At 37.3% G+C, this 19350-nt stretch overlaps 3 protein-coding genes across 5 annotated transcripts in view; 2 read left to right on the top strand and 1 right to left on the bottom strand.

Moving 5' to 3' along the window:
- The first annotated feature begins 132 nt into the window (after nt 1–132).
- Nucleotides 133–11358, top strand: LOC132707895 (equilibrative nucleoside transporter 4). 3 transcript variants are annotated; one of them, XM_060679910.1, is made up of 10 exons: nt 133–295; nt 634–830; nt 3916–4070; nt 4126–4254; nt 4309–4383; nt 6577–6803; nt 6860–7052; nt 7189–7396; nt 7449–7669; nt 8178–11358. In XM_060679910.1, exons 2-10 carry the CDS (start codon nt 643–645, stop codon nt 8441–8443), a joined length of 1662 nt encoding a protein of 553 aa, XP_060535893.1. In that variant the 5' UTR covers nt 133–295; nt 634–642; the 3' UTR covers nt 8444–11358. The 3 variants fall into 3 exon arrangements, with proteins under 3 accessions (XP_060535893.1, XP_060535892.1, XP_060535894.1); XM_060679911.1 differs by lacking the exon at nt 133–295 and adding an exon at nt 1597–1709 and having other exon boundaries at nt 700–830; XM_060679909.1 differs by lacking the exon at nt 133–295 and having other exon boundaries at nt 302–830.
- LOC132707898 (2-oxoglutarate and iron-dependent oxygenase domain-containing protein 3-like) overlaps nt 1786–19350 on the bottom strand; it is a 57196-nt gene continuing 39631 nt past the window's right edge. The window contains exon 5 of the mRNA XM_060679919.1: nt 1786–1918. Within this exon, the coding sequence (XP_060535902.1) occupies nt 1855–1918 (64 nt within the window). The 3' untranslated portion in view covers nt 1786–1854. The remainder of the gene's footprint in view (nt 1919–19350) is intronic.
- LOC132707901 (IQ and AAA domain-containing protein 1-like) lies at nt 11850–18828 on the top strand. Its single transcript, XM_060679925.1, has 10 exons — nt 11850–12095; nt 12142–12607; nt 12681–12959; nt 13390–13721; nt 13771–13934; nt 16662–17131; nt 17403–17529; nt 17632–17729; nt 17930–18054; nt 18120–18828. Exons 1-10 carry the CDS (start codon nt 11850–11852, stop codon nt 18249–18251), a joined length of 2439 nt encoding a protein of 812 aa, XP_060535908.1. The 3' UTR covers nt 18252–18828.

Raw genomic sequence — 19350 nt, forward strand, 5'->3', positions numbered from 1 at the left:
GGTCACGAGACGCCCGACAGATAGCAGCATTATGCAATTGTCTCGGCTGGTGTGCGGTTGGTTGCCTAGCGCTGGGGATCGATCGTCAGCGGAACAAAAGAGTGAAAATTGAAAAAACGATGGCAATTCAATTGAAACTCCTGGTTCGTTTTAAAATGTTTCGGCAAGTTGATTTTTACGTGAAAATGCGAAAAGATAATGATAGAATTCCAAACGACCAGTTAGAAACTAATATAAATAATAAAGACAATCGAGATGGGTTGCAAAAGAAATTTCTGAGACTGAGTCTTGTGGGGTTAGTAAATTATTTCCTGCCGTCATTTCTAAGTGTGTTAATAGTTCCTTTTGGGACAAAACGAACTTTTGCGAAAGAAAAGCGAACTTACCCAAAAATCTACGCATGTCAGAGCCTCGCTAGGCCGCCCGGCTTTAATCAATATGAGCCGTCGGCGGACTGACGTCACGGGAGAGTCGACCCGCTCTACGCGAGATCTCCATGTAGTAATAAATAAGAAAAAAATGAAATCGTTCGAATTTGAGCGCTTCAAACGCGTCGGGTTCGATTAAACTGTGGTGATAGCGAAGCTTTAATAGTTAGATTGTGGTTTCTTAAAATGTTCTGGTTACATTAAGATCGTTACGATGGTGGAAGAAGTCGCCAACGATGGTCACGGGTACTCGAAGCTGGTGGGCCGTCCCAAGAAACGGGACAGCGACGGTTTCACCACCAGGGCGGCTTTCGGGAACATCTCGCCTCCTGTGGACGCTTACAACGTAATCTACCTGTCGTTCGTTCTGGGCGGGATGGGATTCCTGCTTCCTTATAACAGGTAGGTCGTTCGCAGTCGTCGCCCGTTGCTGACTGGTGAGGGCGGGCCAGGGTTCCTTTAAATTATTTAACTTCTGCTCAGGAAGATGTCGATTTGCAAAGGTACCGCAACTAGGGAAAAGACAATAAAGAATGAATAAATAAAAAATAAGGCGAGTATTTACTTCGCGCGAGAGAGTAACGATTTTTTTGTCTTCGTACAATAAGATCTGAAAATTCTGAGGAGACCGAAAAACCAACGGCATATGTTTCACCAAACAGTAAAATCTACAAGAATTTATAGAAATATTGGTAATAAAAACAAAAGTCTAGCAGATTTTTTCCCATTCTTTGCCGTAATAGCTTGGCCTCCATCCGGTTAAGACATTTTATCTTTATTGGTCACGTTTCTGCCCCATGTAGTAAGACCAGTCTCATGTAGGCACTTGATTTTTGACGAAGGAGAGTTTTAAGTTTAGAAAATGTGGTTTTGATCATACAAATTCATATTTCCTTACAATTGCAAGATATCTGAACTTTTTCGTTACTTTCCTGAACTTTATTATCCAAAGCAAGATGAAATAGCATTTCGACATAGATATTAAACACTAATGGTGGAAGGAAATTTCTACACTAAATGATTTAGTTGCAGTTTAATCTATAATTTTAGCTTTTGCTGAAGTATGTAACTATCTGTCTGGCAGGATGCAGTGAAGAGATTTTTTACTCAGAGTGTTAATAATTTGTATTACCTTTATACGATAATAATAAAAGCGTTTTGGCTACAGTCTTGGACGTTTTCCGAATCCCGACCGCCACGCGCCTCGATCGCTGTACATATCCTCTGTGAGACTTCACTTTTGCATAGCTTCATCAATTCCTGCCTTTCAGCTTTTCCGTGGTAAGCTTCTTTTCATTCTTTGTGGTGGCCACCACTCAAAAATTTTTTTGGGTAAAGTCTGTTCATAGATATAAAGAAGTGACTAACTGCGACACAATACTCAGTGAGGATTTGGCCCACGTCGCCCAGGTCCGGCGGCGGTTCTTTACCCTTGTTGAACGTGGTGGGACCTTTCGCCCTTGAAATCATTCAACCACACTTCTGGATACCTGCAATAGTCAATTCATTTATTGGGTTGCCTACCACTGCGACATTCTTTCAAACGTATCTGTCTGTTACTGAAAGATTTTAAATACAAAAGTTGTTGGTGTAAAAGTTCCGATATGTAATAAAAATGGTCACCATTATATAGGGTAAAGTCTGTAGATATAAGAAAGTGACTAACTGATACGAATTAAGGAAAGACCCGGGCAAGCTGTAAGAATGAAATATGGCCGAACAGGTCCGTACTTTGCTTAGAATTTAATTATTTGGGGTTTTGTTAGGAAAGATACTAAACAATATTTATTTATTTATGTATGTATTTAAGTTTAAATGTAAAATAAAATTACAAATTATTATTATTACCTACTTAAATTATTTAAAATTATTCACATAATATATCAGTATCACTATCGCTATCATCGCCTGTTCTAATTATTATTTGTTCTATATTATTTGCAATATGGATATACGATTGTTCTGCTTTTTCTATATGTTTAACAGAACAGAAAACAACTTTGTGGAGGGATGTTAAAAACTTCGGTTTCTATAAATTTGAGGACATTGGAGTTTACACGGGGAAAAATATTGTTACGACGAATGGCAGATTTCAGTTGGTGCCAAACATGTTCAATGGGATTAAATATACAGTGGTAAGGTGGAAGGAAGCCTTAAAACTGTATGCCCTAGATTTTTTGCATAATTATCACAGACGTATTTCTTTTGTAGGTTCAAGCTTTGTAGAACCTCAATTAATTGCTTTTTGGTATAATCTTCGTGAAAATAAATGTCGTTATTATGCGTGTAGTTTGGGATTGTTGCTTTTGTGTCATATGAGGAAGGGGTTTTAGTCAACTGTCTACTGTGATAACTTGCATTGTCCATAACAATGACGCTATTGGGAGGAATATCTAATGTAGGCACGCTTTGTTCCTCGTATAACTGGTAAATTTTACGCCGTATTATATCTTGATCACTTTCATCTACACTCGAGAAAATGTCAGCATCACTTCTTTTTTTCCACACTGAAATGGGATTATTCACAATTTTCCATACAGTTGATGTTGGAATTTTCATCAATGTGGCCGTTTCTTCTAAAAATGCTTGGTTGCTGGCACCACATTCAATGAGAGTCAAATAAACATTGTTTATAACTTCCTTAGTCTCAATAGAATAGTGTTTTCTACATTTGGGCGGGAGCATCTCCTGAGATACACTAGACTCGCACATATTTTGCATAATTGCCAAACGATCCAACACACGCTGTATTACACGCGAAATAAGAACGATTACTAATAAACTTAAACTAAGTAGTATACCAAACCAAAGAATATTAAACACAGGTAGGTATAAAATTATTTTCTATTACGGGCCACAATTTTACCTGAATTAAAATTCCGAAACTTTAGGTAATAATCTTGTTGCATTGTATGTTAATGATCACCCTTGGATCACCATTCAAAAACAATTGGTCACTTTCTTATATCTATGAACAGATCATACCCAGTATTTATTTCTATTTTAAGAATAAAAATAAACATGAACAATGACTCTTGAGGTTGGCTTTCACTTAAAGCGTCTCAAACGTAAAGTACTTCAAGTTCACTTTTAATTTAGTAGCCACTTTTCCTCATAATATAGCAGTCGGCAAGGGAACTATTGCAAAAAGGTGTCAAAACAGCATACTGCAACTTCAACATCCTTATTCAGTAGTCCCGCCATTTTATAAGTTAAAATTGAATTAAATTAATTTTTTTTTTAAATTAATAAATTTCCTGGCTATTCCAGGTTTCACCTGACGTTTTTTCCAGACAAAAAATCTTGTGAAAATTCTATGAATCTATGATTCCAGGCTTTCCGGTCTGGAACAAACCTTGGGAATTTTTTTAGGTAGCCTTTAAATAAATTCCAGTACACGTATTAAGTAACTACTATAATTTTTATTAATAACAACTGATATTTCAATTACAATGTTCCTAATTGTTAATCGCTTCCGTTAATCTAGCTTCATAATGGCGATGGACTATTTCAAAGTGCGGTATCCAGGCACCCCGGTGGTATTCGACATGTCGTTGGTTTACATCGTGGTCGCGCTTCTGACCGTGCTGGGTAATAATCTGCTGGTCGAAACATTCAGCCTCAACTGTAGGATCAATTTCGGTTAGCCCCGACCGCCATCCCTATATCGGCGGTACAATATCCCTTCGTTTTCCAGGATACGTCATGTCCTTCATCACTTTAATCTTCGTGGTCGTCTGCGAAGTGTGGTGGGAGGCTTTTGGAACCGCCACTTCCTATACCGTCAACTTGGCGGCGGTCGCCGTCGTCGCCGTCGGATGTACAGGTAAAACTCCTCTTATTTATTGGCACACGTTAGTTACGACGTCGGTTTTTTTAGTTCAACAGTCGAGTTTCTACGGGTACACTAGCATGCTTCCCCCTAAATACACCCAAGCCGTGATGGTGGGTGAAAGTAAGTACAAAAAAAACTTTTTTAGAGTATCAATCTGATTATAGGCGTCACTGCCACACGTGAAAAGAAATTTTTGCAAAACTTGGACTACTACTATGGTTGAAGAATAAGCAAGAAAAAGATATAACACGATAACAATTTTAATGCAACCTTGTGCTCTGCGTCGAACTACCACAAATAAAAATATCAAAAGAATAGTATATTATGCAACAAGTGCGGTAAACGGCATCTGAGTGAGTGAGATAAAGTTTTTTTTACTCCCGTCTGTAAAATACCTAATTACACACCGATCTAGCGTCACTTTATCACGTCAGTTGCGTTTGCCACGGACCCGAGCCACATAGTATACAAAACACGTTCCGTAAACTTTTTATGTCACTCGTTAATTAAACAATCGCACCGCTGCGCTCCGCTCGTGTCAAATAAACTCGTGAGTCAAATGCCGTTTACCGCACTTGTTCCATAATATACTATTACCAAACGTCTTGCGTGTTATATTTTTTCTACGACCTTCACGAAAAAATCTGACATGACCGTCAGAATTAATAAACGTCAAAATTCAAACCGTGCGGTAAAATCTCCGAAAACACCCGATTGCTCCCAAACCCGTGCGGTAAAATCCCGGAAATATCCGAAAAGGCTCGGATCCGTGGGAAACGAAACGGACGTGGTAAAGTGACGCTTTCCGCACCGTACGTCGGTGTGTAATTAGTCATTTTACAGACGGGAGTAGAAAAATGTTTTTAACATATAGTAAGTGAAGCCGATCTGTAAAAGCTGCTACATGAAATTCCCGATTAAAATATCTTGGACTAATACTGACATAAGCGGCGGAAACAAGAGAATGGTCGACACAGAAAGAGATCGAAGCACGTTCTGGATTAAACACGCCTGAGACCTATTAAGAAAAAGAAGAAGACATATTTTTAGATTTTGAAAATATATTATACCGATTTACAATGTTTCCTTAAAACCAATTTTTGTAGCTTCAACATTAAAAACAATATTTTCTTAAGTAAATAGCTCATAATTTCAAAAATTCAATATAATAGCCAAACATGGTCAATGAAGTTTCGAGCCCGAAGCTCGTAACATAGGGTACTTTATCCTAACAAGATGAAATCATTCATCATAGAGCTATGAAGGGAATATAAAAATAAGACATACATACCAGAAAACAAAATGATGTAAGATAAAATTAAGTTTAAGAAAATCAAAACAAACCTAAGATAATCTGAAACCTAAGAAATGTGTATATGAACGCATTTGAGAAGATACGATTTTTTTAAAGCTAAAGACCAGTGGAAAGTGCAGCAGAAAACTCAGTCAGAGGATCTTGTATACAGATAAGTAATGAAACTATAATTTTTCAGATCTACGGAAGCCAAAGTAGACTATATTTTTTGAAGCAACCTTTTTGTGAAAAATTCTTTTTGTCTTTTTTGTTTATTACACAAAAAGAAGACTTTTTCCGCATTGCTCATTAAAATTTTCATGATTTTTCAGATTTTTTAACACTATTTGGTTCTCTATTCACATTTTCAATAACATATTACAAGTTGAAGATGCCTCTGTGAGAATCCCTACCGTCGCCATTTTTAATGCAAATGCCATATCGTTGAAAAGACAATGGTCGTGGTATACATAATGGTAAAACCCAACAAGTTTCTATTAATTCTATCACCCCCACCCTTTAAACAAGATTTTTGATTGGATTATGTCATATATCTGCTTTATTTGATCACGATTAAACAAAAACCTTTATTGTTCTCTATCACATTTATTATTAATTATTTATACGATCTTTCTACCAAAGTGCCAATTTTGAAAATGAGAGAATTATAAGATTAAAAGATTCCACTAGAAACATTTTGAATATTTTTTGTTCTTAGTGCAATATCTCGAAATTTAAAATTAAATTCATATGATTCTGCACTCACAAAGGAAAAACATTATTTCAATATTGATTGCTTTGATTAGCTATTTGTGTCTCCATTTAATTTAATTTAATGGTACCGACAATGCTCATCTATTGACATTACCCAAAACGGAACCCATAAATTAAAGGAGCTAGGCTGGAAAATTGAACTCTTACTCATCTAAACAATATTAACGTAAAAAAAGTCCTAGTAGTCAACGCAGTAGTCAAAGAAAAGTAATAAATTCCAGTCAGATTTACCAACATTCCCCTAGGTACTTCCGGAGTATTCACGTCTGTAGTCCGTGTCATCACCAAATGCATAGTCAACGAGCTACGCGGGAGCACAGTTTACTTTTTCACAGTCTCCGTGTCGACGGTACTCACGTGCTTCGCCATGTACCATCTCATCCGCAGATCCGACTTCATACAGTTCTACATAGCGCTCTGCGAGAGGGCAAAAACTAGGATAACTCTCGAGCCTACCGAAGACGCGGGACTGGTGAGCGCCATGATCATTGAAATTCTATCATTGCGTCAAGTAAGCGTCCCTTCTAGATCGAAACTAATGACGTCCAATATGGTATACTCAAGATCCAATCCAGTCCGCCTCCAAGCGGCAACTCCCTGAGCTTCGCGAACCCTGCATACGAACCTTCGGCGCCGGTCCCCACCTACAAGGTCGAAGACGTCGTGGTCAGAGGACGTCATAGTGTCAGCAGCGGTGGAGTTGGGATCAACGCTTTCAAAAGTATGAAATCACGTTTAATTTCTTCTATTAATAACTAGCAGCAACCAAAGTCTTGACAACGGCATCGAACATAATTTCGCAAATCATTTCTCTGTTTTCTGGCTCTATCTCGAGCCCATCATCCCACTTGTTACAGGAGGGCTGCACGCCAGATGGGAAGTGACCAAGTCCACCTACCCTTACATGATATCGATCTGCTTGGTTTACTTCGCAACGCTGTGCATATATCCCGGGGTGGCCTCAGAAGTGGTCAGCTGCACGCTCGGAGACTGGATGCCTATCTTGATGATGGCGCTGTTCAACGCGTCTGACTTAATAGGCAAGATGATCGCGTCATCAGCAAGGTCTGAGCTGTAAGCGTTTATACGCCTTGACATGTTAAGAGTCGTTTTCTAGGTATTGGACAGGAGGTAGGCTGGTCAGGTGCTCTGTTGGGAGGTTGCTGCTCATCCCCCTCATGGTAATGTGCGTGGCACCGAGGCATAGTCCTAGATTCTCGGCCGAGATAACGGCTTTCATATTCTCCGTTTTGCTCGGCTTAAGCAACGGGATCCTCGGCAGCGTACCCATGATCCAGGCGCCGTCCAAGGTCGAAGACCGCCATCGAGAGTTGACAGGTAACAAGCACCGATTTTCAAACTCGGAGGACCAAAGTATATTTTAGCTTTTCATAGTGAATTTGCGAAATTCAGTAATAGACTATTAAATTTGGAGCCTATTAAAAAAAACATTCTTTTTAATACTCGGGAAAATTAAAATTCTTGCTGAAGGTAAAGGTCATTTAATTAAACAATTAATTTTTACGTACCGGTAATGTACCACAATTCATCTGGTTGCGATAGTCATTTCCTAATTAAAGGTCTAAGTTCAGAAAAAAGTATTTTGCCCAAAATAGATAAAGTCGCTAAGACACACTGGGAAACAAATAAGAAACCAAACAAATATCTAAACAAGGAATGAAAAGAAATAGTATTTTCAATTTTGCGTTAATCAATACAGCAAGAACTCGAAAACAGTTTTTAATATCTATACAAACCAAGAAACAAATAATTTTTTTTTCCAGTAGACTCTCGAAATATATTTAGAAAAAAAAACGGTTTTATTAAACTCTTCACATTGTTGCAGGAAACATTATGACGTTGATGTACATGTTCGGACTCGCGGCCGGTTCGCTCGTGGCCTACTCGATCGAGAACGCCCTCGGCTCGATGGAACATCACCCGTGCAGTTTAGATCACAGCGGCATCATGCCGCCAGCGAATCAAACCGCCATTTTGAATCTGACCCGCCCTTCGAGCACGACCGCGTCGAGTCTGCTTTCGACGTTGGCGTCCTTGACGACCACGAGACCGGGCGCCGAATTCAACGTCACAGAATCGAGCATACTTTAAACTTTCGACTAGTGATATGCTCCCGACGATTTGCAAATATAATTATCCAGATATAGATGGATCCATCGAATACATATCCCACGGGACCGACACACCAGATGGGCTCGAATCGGTTATTGGACGCAGGTGGTGGAAAAACGCGGCTTTTGTTTCAACAATCGGGCCAATCAATAGAGAAAAAAATGATTACTTCTGTGCTTATAGCGACTAGATATACCGTATATCCAATAAGAGCAATGGGTGACCCTAGAAATTTGAAAAAAAATGCATCAAGCAAATCGACTGATTAAAATGCAGGAAATTATTTTCGAATTCCTGAAATTCCCACCAAGGGGTTGTTCTTGAAACCCAGTTTTCTCAAAATGTTAACGAGATGTTAGATGTTTTCTGTGAATTTTTCCATGGTAACTGTTTTCGTTATTCATCTCTTTTGCAAATGATTTTTTAAAATTATGAGTTATTATTATTAAACGACATTAATAGTGTTACATAACCCTCTTTGCACTTTTCTCTAAATCTATGGTATATTTAAATAATTAACAGAAGTATAATATTGGTATTAATCACACCATAATCATAAATTGTAATATAGTAAAAACTGTAATAAAGTAATTAGTAATATACGTTGCACAGAAACTTTTACACTAACCAATAAATTAAAAAAATATTTATGATTAGCCTTGGCTAACAAATAATATGTTTTTTTTAATTATGTACAGGGTGTCCCACTTAAGAACTGAAAAATTCAATAAAACCTTGCTTATTGCTTCAACTTAAAGTCATGGCCAACTGGGACTATATAACAAAGGAGAGAGAAGAGAGAAGTACGATTAAGGATTAAAAAATAAATAAATTGGCAACGAATTCTTATTCAGGAGTACTTAGAACCCAGCTATACCAATTTTTATAATGTTTCAATACAGGGTGTTTGAAATATCGTTTGCGCCCAGCTTAAGACTGTACATCGTTGTCAATTCTTTGATTACGGTTTGATTTTGAGAATTGTTGGAGATTTTTTTAAGAATAAAGTGTACAACGAATTTTTATTCTGGACTACATAAAACCTAACTATACTAATTTCCATGAAGCATTACTCCTGTTAAATGTTTGTTTATGGCTCAATTTTGATAATTCTTTCTTACTGGACAGATCTTATTAAACTGAAATGAAACGATTTTTCATATAGCATCGACTAAAGTCAGGCCCGAATGACAGTTTTTTGAAGCGGAAAATCGAGAAATACGTTTAGAGATTTTTTCCAATTGAAAATGACAACAGGACTACCTAAAAGTAACTAGACCAAACCAACCAAACCAAAATAAATATTGTAACCCTTATGAATAACGATTATTTTGTATATGTTTTTGAGATATTACAAATTTTAATTATACAAATTTCAAAAAAGACTTTTTAAAGGGCATTTATTTTTTAGTATCATCTTAAAACAACCATTAATAAATGTTAGTATTCGAAAGGTATAAAAACAAAATTAAAATATATATTAGCGAGTGAATTTGACAGTGGAATATTCGCTTCTCCATGGCAAGTTTGGTTTTACAAAGGAAACAGTATGCCGACGTCAAATAATTTTGATACTTCTGTTAATTTCATTATTATTTTTTTATTGAAAAAAGTACAGCGTTGTAAACTTTGTTCACTGGACATCTAATCATTTCTAATCATATTTAATTTTATGAAAATCGTTAGTGTCTTTCAGTGAAATGGATCCAACAAAAAAAGAATTAGCAAAATTGAACCATAAACAAACATTTTGCAGCAGTAATGCTTAAGCGAGACGCCCGCGACTTTTCGAACACCCTATATTCGAACTTCATCGAAATTAGTAAAGTTAGGTTTTATGTAGTCCTGAATAAGAATTCGTTGACACTTAATTCTTAAAGAAATTTCAAAATGAAACCGTAATCAAAGATTTTACAGCGATGTATAGTCTTAAGCGGGGCGCAAACGATATTTTAAACACCGTGTATTGAAACATTATAAAAATTGGTATAGTTGGGTTCTAAGTACTACTGAGCAAGAATTCGTTGCCAATTTTTTTTTTTAATTCCTAATAAAACCTCTCTTTTCTCTCTCTTTTGTTATATAGTTGGTCATAACTAAGTTGAAGCAATAAGCAAAACAAGATTTTAGCGTATTTTGCAGAGATTTATCTAATAAAAAAATATCAAAATCGAACCATAAACAAAAATTTTACAAGGGCGTACAGTTCTTAAGTGGGACACAATTTCTACGATTCAAGCTTGAAAATCTGCATTATAGAGACCCTTATTTTTTATTTTTTTATTTTCAACATCCTGTAATTTTTTAGCAAATAACTTTTGCCACCACATTTATTACACAAAACTTTTTAATTTTTATGTCTCATAAATAGAAAAAAATCAAGAAAATAAACGCTTTTTCGTTTTTTTTTAACTGGGCAACACGAATTTCAGCTTTATACTGTTCACAAAAATTATCATGTGGTAGTTGCGGATGAGATTTATAAGAAAAGTACTTCAGGGTATCTTTCCTGTGGTGGAACGATAGCGATACATCCTCTATTGATCGGCCTGAGCCCGTTTTTCATAGGGGTACCGAGAAAACCATATTCTCCAAAAATTACCACCAATGAAGTTATAAAGGGAGACGCGGAAAGTCATTCTTAAAATACATACGAAATAAACAAATACTCATGAATGTCTAATGCTGCTTCGCAATGTCAAAAATCGCAACGGCACGATCACAGAACATAAGAGAGAAGTGAAGTGATTAAAATCTGAAATGTTGACGACAGCAGTGTACTAAGGGCTTGTTGGATCTCCTTTGATCACGACCATTATGTTTGCGACAAAAAATTAATAAAACCAATAAAAACGTGTGTTAAATGTATAGAAAATTGTTGTAATAAATCGAAAAGTATTGCCGTGTTTTTTATTCAGTGTAAAAAAAGGATTTCGAAGTTACCGGACACATGTAAATTCGTCCGGATTAAAGAGTCGTGTCAGTATTTCCCAAGCCATCAACGTTCATTAAACGTAATTATTAGGCTCCACGATCATTATTGTCGATTCAGAGTCGACAGCTAAAGAAAAAATCTATATAATAACCAAATATTCACAAATAACACAATTATAGATTACGAATGGAAAGTTTAAAAAAATATATATTTATTGTCACCAAAAATATCATGTTAATTTCTGTTTCAAATACTCCGTTTTGTTTAAGTACAAATCTTTTATCATATCATATCAAGCCCCTTAATGAACCTAACCACTTTTTACTATTCTACACTTTAAAGACCAGCCGTATACATTTGCTACTGCGCCGACTCAAATATAGATCAAACAATCAGAAACGGGTTGCCATAGAAGCCTTCCGATGAGATACGCGTCGAGTATCGTGAAAAATGTCTAACAAAACTTACGAAGAAGAATTCCAAAACACCCAGGACCTGCTGGTGCAGACTCTTACGTCGGAACCGGTTCAGGCCGACAGGAGGGAGCATCGAGCTATACTGGCGATGTTATACGTCCGCTACGTAGTCATAGCGAATAAACTAAGCGTGTGCGTGGACCTGGTCGTGCAACCTCAAAAGCGGATCCTAATCAGGAAGCTTCTGGAAGCGACGCTCGGCAGGATTTTGGAACTAAAGGTATGGTGGCAACGTCTCCAGCAGGGTAAAAGTGACTTTTTTATAGTACGACTTGGTAGAGGCGGATCTAAACGAATGGACCCACTGCGGCGATATCATGGAAAAACTAAAACTTACACCCCCAGACCTGGAGCTGAAAATTCCGGGCTGTTTCCGAAACGAACGAGTCGATGAAATCGCTTACAACAAAAATGTCATCGAGGGTGTCTTGTCCAAGCTGGGATACGTCGAAAAGGAAGAAGAGAAACTGCCGATGACCGAGCAGCGCGCCATCTTGATCATCCAGACTCACGAACGGGCTAGGCAAGGACGTCTGAGGGCACAGTTCATGAAGGAGATTAGAAGCATGAAGGAGAAGGGCAAACCTCAGTTGATACCGGAAGGGGATGGGACAGGAGATGGAGAGCACGGTATCAGCTTGTCCGCCGCGTTGAAGATTCAAAAAATCTGGAGGGGATACATCGCGAGGAGGGCCACAAGGAGGAGGAAGCTGCAGGAAATGCTACTAATTGGTAAAGATGATTGTATTGTTTGCAAAGTTTCAGCTTCATACATTATGAAATCCGATTTACGCTGCTACTAAAGGTATGATACCGCCCCCGAAGAAAAAGAATGAAGAAATCGAACGGGATCTTCAGAATCAGGAGCGTAGACGTCAGCTCCAGGTGGAACGTCGGCAAGTTTACGAAGAAGAAATCGAACATGTTCGTCAGCATTTGGAGGCTACCCAGAAAGCTGTGGTGTTAGAACAGCTGAGCGACCAAGTAAGGGGTTGGCTGACGGAGTACAAAGCACAGACGGGAAAGATTCCAGAGTACACTGGCTCTGACAGAAGCACTTCCAGAATAATGCTCAGCCGTCAGGGTACGATAATTTGATGATTGGTTAATATGTATTTTGGAATATACTAGAATATCTACAGAGCCCTATCGAACCTATTATTGCATTTATCTAACAGTACCAGGAATGTTTTTGAGAATGATATTACGCTTATTTCTGAAAGATACAACACTAAATATTTTAAGCGGATGTCGCACTCTATCTCGATAGATATCAAAGTTCCGAATGCTCGATAATGGGCGGGTAAAAGTCTAGGGAGAATATTTACCATAAAATATGCAAGTCTCCAAAATGGAAGTGCTTGAATAGCGTCATGTCCTTGTAACAATAGAAAAAATGCCTAGTTTTCTAATGTCATATTAATACTATTCTTGAAAACTCCTAAACAGATTTTCCAGGCTCCAACTGTACTTGATAGATGCTATTGCCAGACGTTTCCACTGCTTCTTTCTAGGAACCGACAGCGGTTCGGCCAAATCTTCGCCCGTGTCTTCGAAAGACTCGAAGAGCAAAAAGGACAAATCGGGAAAATCTTCGAAAGAGCCGAAATCTTCCGAAACCGACGAGGAAGAGAGCAAGTCCAGAGCTCTGGTGTCGACTTTCGTTCCAGAACTAAATCTAAGGAAGGAAGAGTACGACGACGTCTGGCGGAACAGAGACGAGACAAAAAATCCCAGACAGTACCATTACAAAGACATAATCGAGCACCAGCAGATGACGGAGATGGAAAATGAGCTCAGGAAAGTGGTCGACGAAATGATGAGACACGAATTGCTGCTGCTTCAGGTGCTCGGCGTTTTGGTTTAGGAGGTTTTAGGACGAGAGGGTTTTTTAGGAAGCGTACGATAAAGACCGCGGACACAAAGGCAAGAAGAAAACCAGCAAAAAGGCGAGGAAAGCTGGCAAGAAGGGTAAGAAGAAGAAGGAGAAAGATCTGACGCCCGACAGGACTACGGAGTCGCTGTTCGAAGAGCTCGTCGCCAATGGAATCATTAAGAAGTGAGTTTTTAATATTTCCAAGGTGAAAAACAAATATTTGATGAAAAGAGAAAACAATTTCAAATCTACTGAGAAATTCTTGTATATATCTCCAAACAGTTTCCCACTAGTTTTTTACATATACTGATTTTTTTTTTAATTTTAAAAGAAGTCACATTGCTTGGCAGGTGGCCATTAACAATTTGACAATTGATTAATCGTATACAGGGTGTCAAAAATTTGATGAGCAGTTTCATTATTTTTACGGTTGAAAATTGTTGTTTCAGTACATTGTAGCACATGAAACCAAAACAGAAAAAAATGAATTTAGAGCTGCTTTTTTTTAAGATACCCTGTAAGCAGACGCTGAAATATAATAAATGAAATAAATGTAGCAAAAAATTCACTTTAGCACATAAAATCAAAACACAAAAATTGAAGTTACACCGTTAATAAACAATAAAGAACTTAATCACAAATAAATACGAAGTCAATTTAAATGAAATTTTTACAATAATTACTTTCTATATGGCGGTGCCACTCTTTTGACATAAAAAAAGTGAAACTTGGTCAAAATCAATGCTGACTGTAGTTGTAAACAAAAATTACGTTTTGAAGCTTCGAAAATGATATAATTGGTTGCTAAATTTGGGGCACCGTGTTATACGAATTACCAGTTTTAAATTAATCAAGATATCTAATAAATTATTAGGATTAATTAATGTCAGACTTGAAGGAATCATAAATGAATGAAATGAACGAGATACCTTTGAGGTATGGTCTGCTCATAGATATAAGAAAGTGACCAATTGCTTTTGAATGGGATTATCCAAGGGTGGCCATTAACATACAATGCACAATACCGTACAATACCAGATTCTCATCTAAAACTCTAAACACAAAACCATATCTGGAGATATATCACGGTCGAGGACACGAACACGCAAATCACATAGCAATGTTGTAGTTTAGAAAGACGCAAGGAAGGAAACGGTATGGTCTGTTCATAGATATAAGAAAGTGACCAATTGTTTTTGAATGGTGATCCAAGGGTGATCATTAACAAACAATGCAACAAGATTATTACCTAAAGTTTCGGAATTTTAATTCAGGTAAAATTGTGGCCCGTAATAGAAAATAATTTTATACCTACCTGTGTTTAATATTCTTTGGTTTGGTATACTACTTAGTTTAAGTTTATTAGTAATCGTTCTTATTTCGTGTGTAATACAGCGTGTGCCGAATCGCGTGCGAATTATACAAAATATGAGCGAGTCTAGTGTATCTCAGGAGATGCTCCCGCCCAAAATGTAGAAAACAATATTCTATTGGGACCAAGGAAGTTATAAACAATGTTTATTTGACTCTCATTGAACATGGTGCCAGCAAGCAAGCATCTTTAGAAGAAACGGCCACATTGACGAAAATTCCAACATCAACTGTATGGAAAAAAAAGCAAGGAAAAAAAGAAGCGATGCTGACATTTTCTCGAGTGTAGATGAAAGTGATTTAATATAGATATAATACGGCGTAAAATTTACCAGTTATACAATTAGGAGGCTTGAAAAAGATGAAACCGGTGTTAAATGTGGCCAAACTACCTTATGGAAGTGTATTCAACACATGGGTTTTAGATTTAAAAAAGTTTTAATGGAATCTTTTAGACTTCGGATATGATACCCATCAAAAACAGGTAAAAGAATAACTATTTTGCATGCTGGCTCTAAATAGGGTTGGATTCCAAATAGACTTTCTCTGTCTGCGACAAATATTAAAGATTCTTCTCTGGATTACCATGAAAACACCACCGCTGATTTCTTTGAAAGTTGGTTTAAAAACAAACTAGTTCCAAACATTCCTCCTAATAGCGTCATTGTATTGGACAATGCAAATTATCACAGTAGACAGTTGACTAAAACCCCTTCCTCATGTGACACAAAAGCAACAACCCAAAACTACATGTATAATAACGCCATTTATTTTCACGAAGATTATACCAAAAAGCAATTAATTGAGGTTCTACAAAGCTTGAACTTACAAAAGAAATACGTCTGTGATAATTATGCAAAAAATCTAGAGCATACAATTTTAAAGCTTCCACCTTACCACTGTATATTTAATACCATTGAACATGTTTGGCACCAACTGAAATCTGCCATTCGTCGTAACAATGTTTTTCCCCGTGTTAACTCCAATGTCCTCAAACTTATAGAAGCCCAAGTGTTTAACATCCCTCCACAAAGTTGGGCAAATTCTGTTAAACATATTGAAAAGGCAGAACAATTGTATATCCATATTGCAAATAATATAGAACAAATAATAATTAGAACAGGCAATGATAGCGATAGTGATACTAATATATTATGTGAATAATTTTAAGTAATTTAAGTAGGTAATAAAAATAATTTGTAATTTTATTTTAGATTTAAACATAAATACATACACAAATAAATAAATATTGTTTAGTATCTCTCCTAACAAAACCCCAAATAATTAAATTCTAAGCAAAGTACGGACTTGTTCGGCCACATTTCATTCTTACAGCTTGCCCCTGTCTTTCCTTAATTCGTATCAGTTAGTCACTTTCTTATATATATAAACAGACTTTACTCTATATAATGGTGACCAATTTTATTACATTTCGGAACTTTTACACCAACAACTTTTGTATTTAAAACCTCTTAGGAAGATACATTTGAAAGAATGTCGCAGTGGTGGACAACCCAATAAATGAATTGACTACTGCAGGTATCCAGAAGTGTGGTTGAACGATTTCAAGGGCGAAAGGTCCCACCACCAGCCCACCCCCTTCAACAAGGGTAAAGAACCGCCGCCGGACCTGGGCGACGTGCGCCAAATCCTCACTGAGTATTGCGTCGTACCCCTTTTATCGCCTCAGCTGCATCAGTCCGCTCCCCACGTGAAATCCGTCCTTTTGGCTGGTCCGCGGGGTTGCGGCAAAGACATGCTGGTCCACGCCGTTTGTACCGAAACGGGGGCGGTACTTTTCGATCTCACCCCGGCGAATATCGTGGGCAAGTACCCCGGAAAGTCGGGGTTGATCATGCTGATTCACCTGGTGGTAAAAGTGTCGAGGTTGCTTCAGCCGTCGGTGGTCTACATGGACTGCGCAGAGAGGCCGTTTGTGAAGAAGGTACCAAAGACGGACAAAACCGATCCGAAACGTTTGAAGAAGGACTTGCCGAAAATGATAAAAAGTAAGCGAGTCAAATGTGCTACAATTTAATAAGGTACGAGCGAAGGTGCATTTTTTGACCTATGGTTTATGGTTTATGTTATACGCGGAAAATTACTTAAAGGCGGCGCGTTAAAATTACACGTGAAAAAATTGTCACAATTTACAGCGGAGATTCGATTATCCCGACTGCATGAAAATCTTTAGGCTTTGATGAAGCTGTTCTTATCGTCGCTGCTGATCGAACTATGAAGCACATATATGCTTTATATCTTTTCTGGCGTCTGTTTCAGATTTCGGCGTCGAAGACAGGGTGATTTTAATAGGCATCACCAATTGCCCGTGGGAAAGCGACCAGAAGCTGCTGCAGCAAGTTTACCAAAAGTTTTTAGTGGTACCAAGGCCTAACTACAGTTCCAGGTGTGTTTAGATGCACATATTACGCTCTTCCAGCTACAGTTTCAAAAATCTAAATTAAATGTTACAGTCGCCGAGTTTATAATATTATAGTATCCGTTTTAGATACCACATCTGGACGCATCTACTGGAGCAATACATGGTAGCGAGCTGGACTTTCGATACGAGCGTCATAAGTAAAATTTCTGACGGCTACACGGTAGGTGAGTGATGAAAATCTTTTCTCGTTCCACCTCCTGCAAAGCATTATCAATTTCAGCGTGATATTCGTTTGTACCATTTCCCTCTCCTCAGTGATTGATTCCTTAGTTGTCGGATAAAGTTATATTCAAATTGTACCAATCTTTCTAATTCATGAAGACGTCAGGGCACATCTCACATCTTCATTTTTATCACGCGATAGGTTCCATATTGAGCACCGTCAAAGAGGTGATAACGGTAAAAAGGATGTTGCAGCTGAAAATCCACCCTCTGAGTCCCTTGGAACTGGTCAATGCGCTGTGTAAACGAACGCCAGTCTACAGGGAGGTTGGTATTAGTGCAGTAAAAACCTGAGGGCTTCCTCGGACACTTGACCCCGATGTTATGTGCAGGAAGAAGAAGCGATGGATCAGTGGTGGGCCAAAGTGCCGCTGGCGAGACGCAGAGCTAGAGCGGTGGAACTTCTGCAAGAAGAGGAGGCTGAACTCCAAGCGAAACAGGCCAACGCCAAAAAGAAACTGTGAGATTATTTGGGTTTCACACGACAAGGTATTAATTGCTTTAAGGAAAAAATGGAAGGGGTTGGAATACGGAACCGGTCCTGTTTGCGAAACCGACTAAAAGTTCAAGGTTTTGGGGGAATCGATAAGGGCACCAACGCGATTGCCGTTCATGCCAGTTTGCAGTTTTCTTCTCTTTGTTACCCAATTAAAATAAAATTATTTATAAGCACATAAAAGTTGCTTTTTTCCTATTCCTTTCTCTATGTGTTATTTTAACTCGTTAATTCAGATACCGGTAATTCTAACAGTAAAACATTTGATTTAATTTAATTTAATGATTTAAATTAAATAAAGAATTAAGCTTCTAAAATTTTACACGTGTTTTTTTTGTGTTGTTTGTAAATTTATTTTTAAGACATTTTCGGCAGCTATGGTCTTGTGTATTTAAAAATGAAGTATTTGAGAACGTATACTGATCATAAAAAATAGAAAAAAAATGTTTTTACTGTTTATATTAGGGTAGGAACCTTAAATTTTTGATATAAATATCATAGAAAGTTTATATACTCATAGGTCAAATGTTTAAATCGCATAGATATTGAACAAATTCAAATTTAGCTATTTTTAAAAATAAAAGGTTTTTGTCTCAAAAGTGTTTTCCTTTCTTTTTTCAGAAACAAAATTAAATAGCGAAATTGAAAACATTTTTACAAAATAACTAGAAATTTTTTAGTAACTAGGCAGAAGCTGCAAATTTTTGAAAGTTAGCAAACAAATTTAGTGTAAATATATAAAATGCGTCAATTTAATTGTGTGTTTAGAAAAAATATTACATAATCGCTACTTTTAATCTTGTGTTTTCCGAAATCCCAACACATATTTTTATGCTCAAAAAAGACCCCTTTCATTTATATGGAAATTATAAACGTCCGTTTCAATTGTTAATTTAGTTATAATAAAATACAGGATTTGATATTTGTGGTGGCAGCAGCTTTTATAGAATGTCATTTTTGCTATACGTTTTACTTTGTTTCAACCGAACGTTCTTCACAAAATTTTGCATTCGTAGTGTTAGAACGTCCGGACGAACCAAATGTGCAATGTCAAACTTGCGATTAAA

This window comes from Cylas formicarius, unplaced genomic scaffold (genome assembly GCF_029955315.1).
Source record: "Cylas formicarius isolate icCylForm1 unplaced genomic scaffold, icCylForm1.1 PGA_scaffold_9__14_contigs__length_23061073, whole genome shotgun sequence".
NCBI classification, from domain to species: domain Eukaryota; kingdom Metazoa; phylum Arthropoda; class Insecta; order Coleoptera; family Brentidae; genus Cylas; species Cylas formicarius.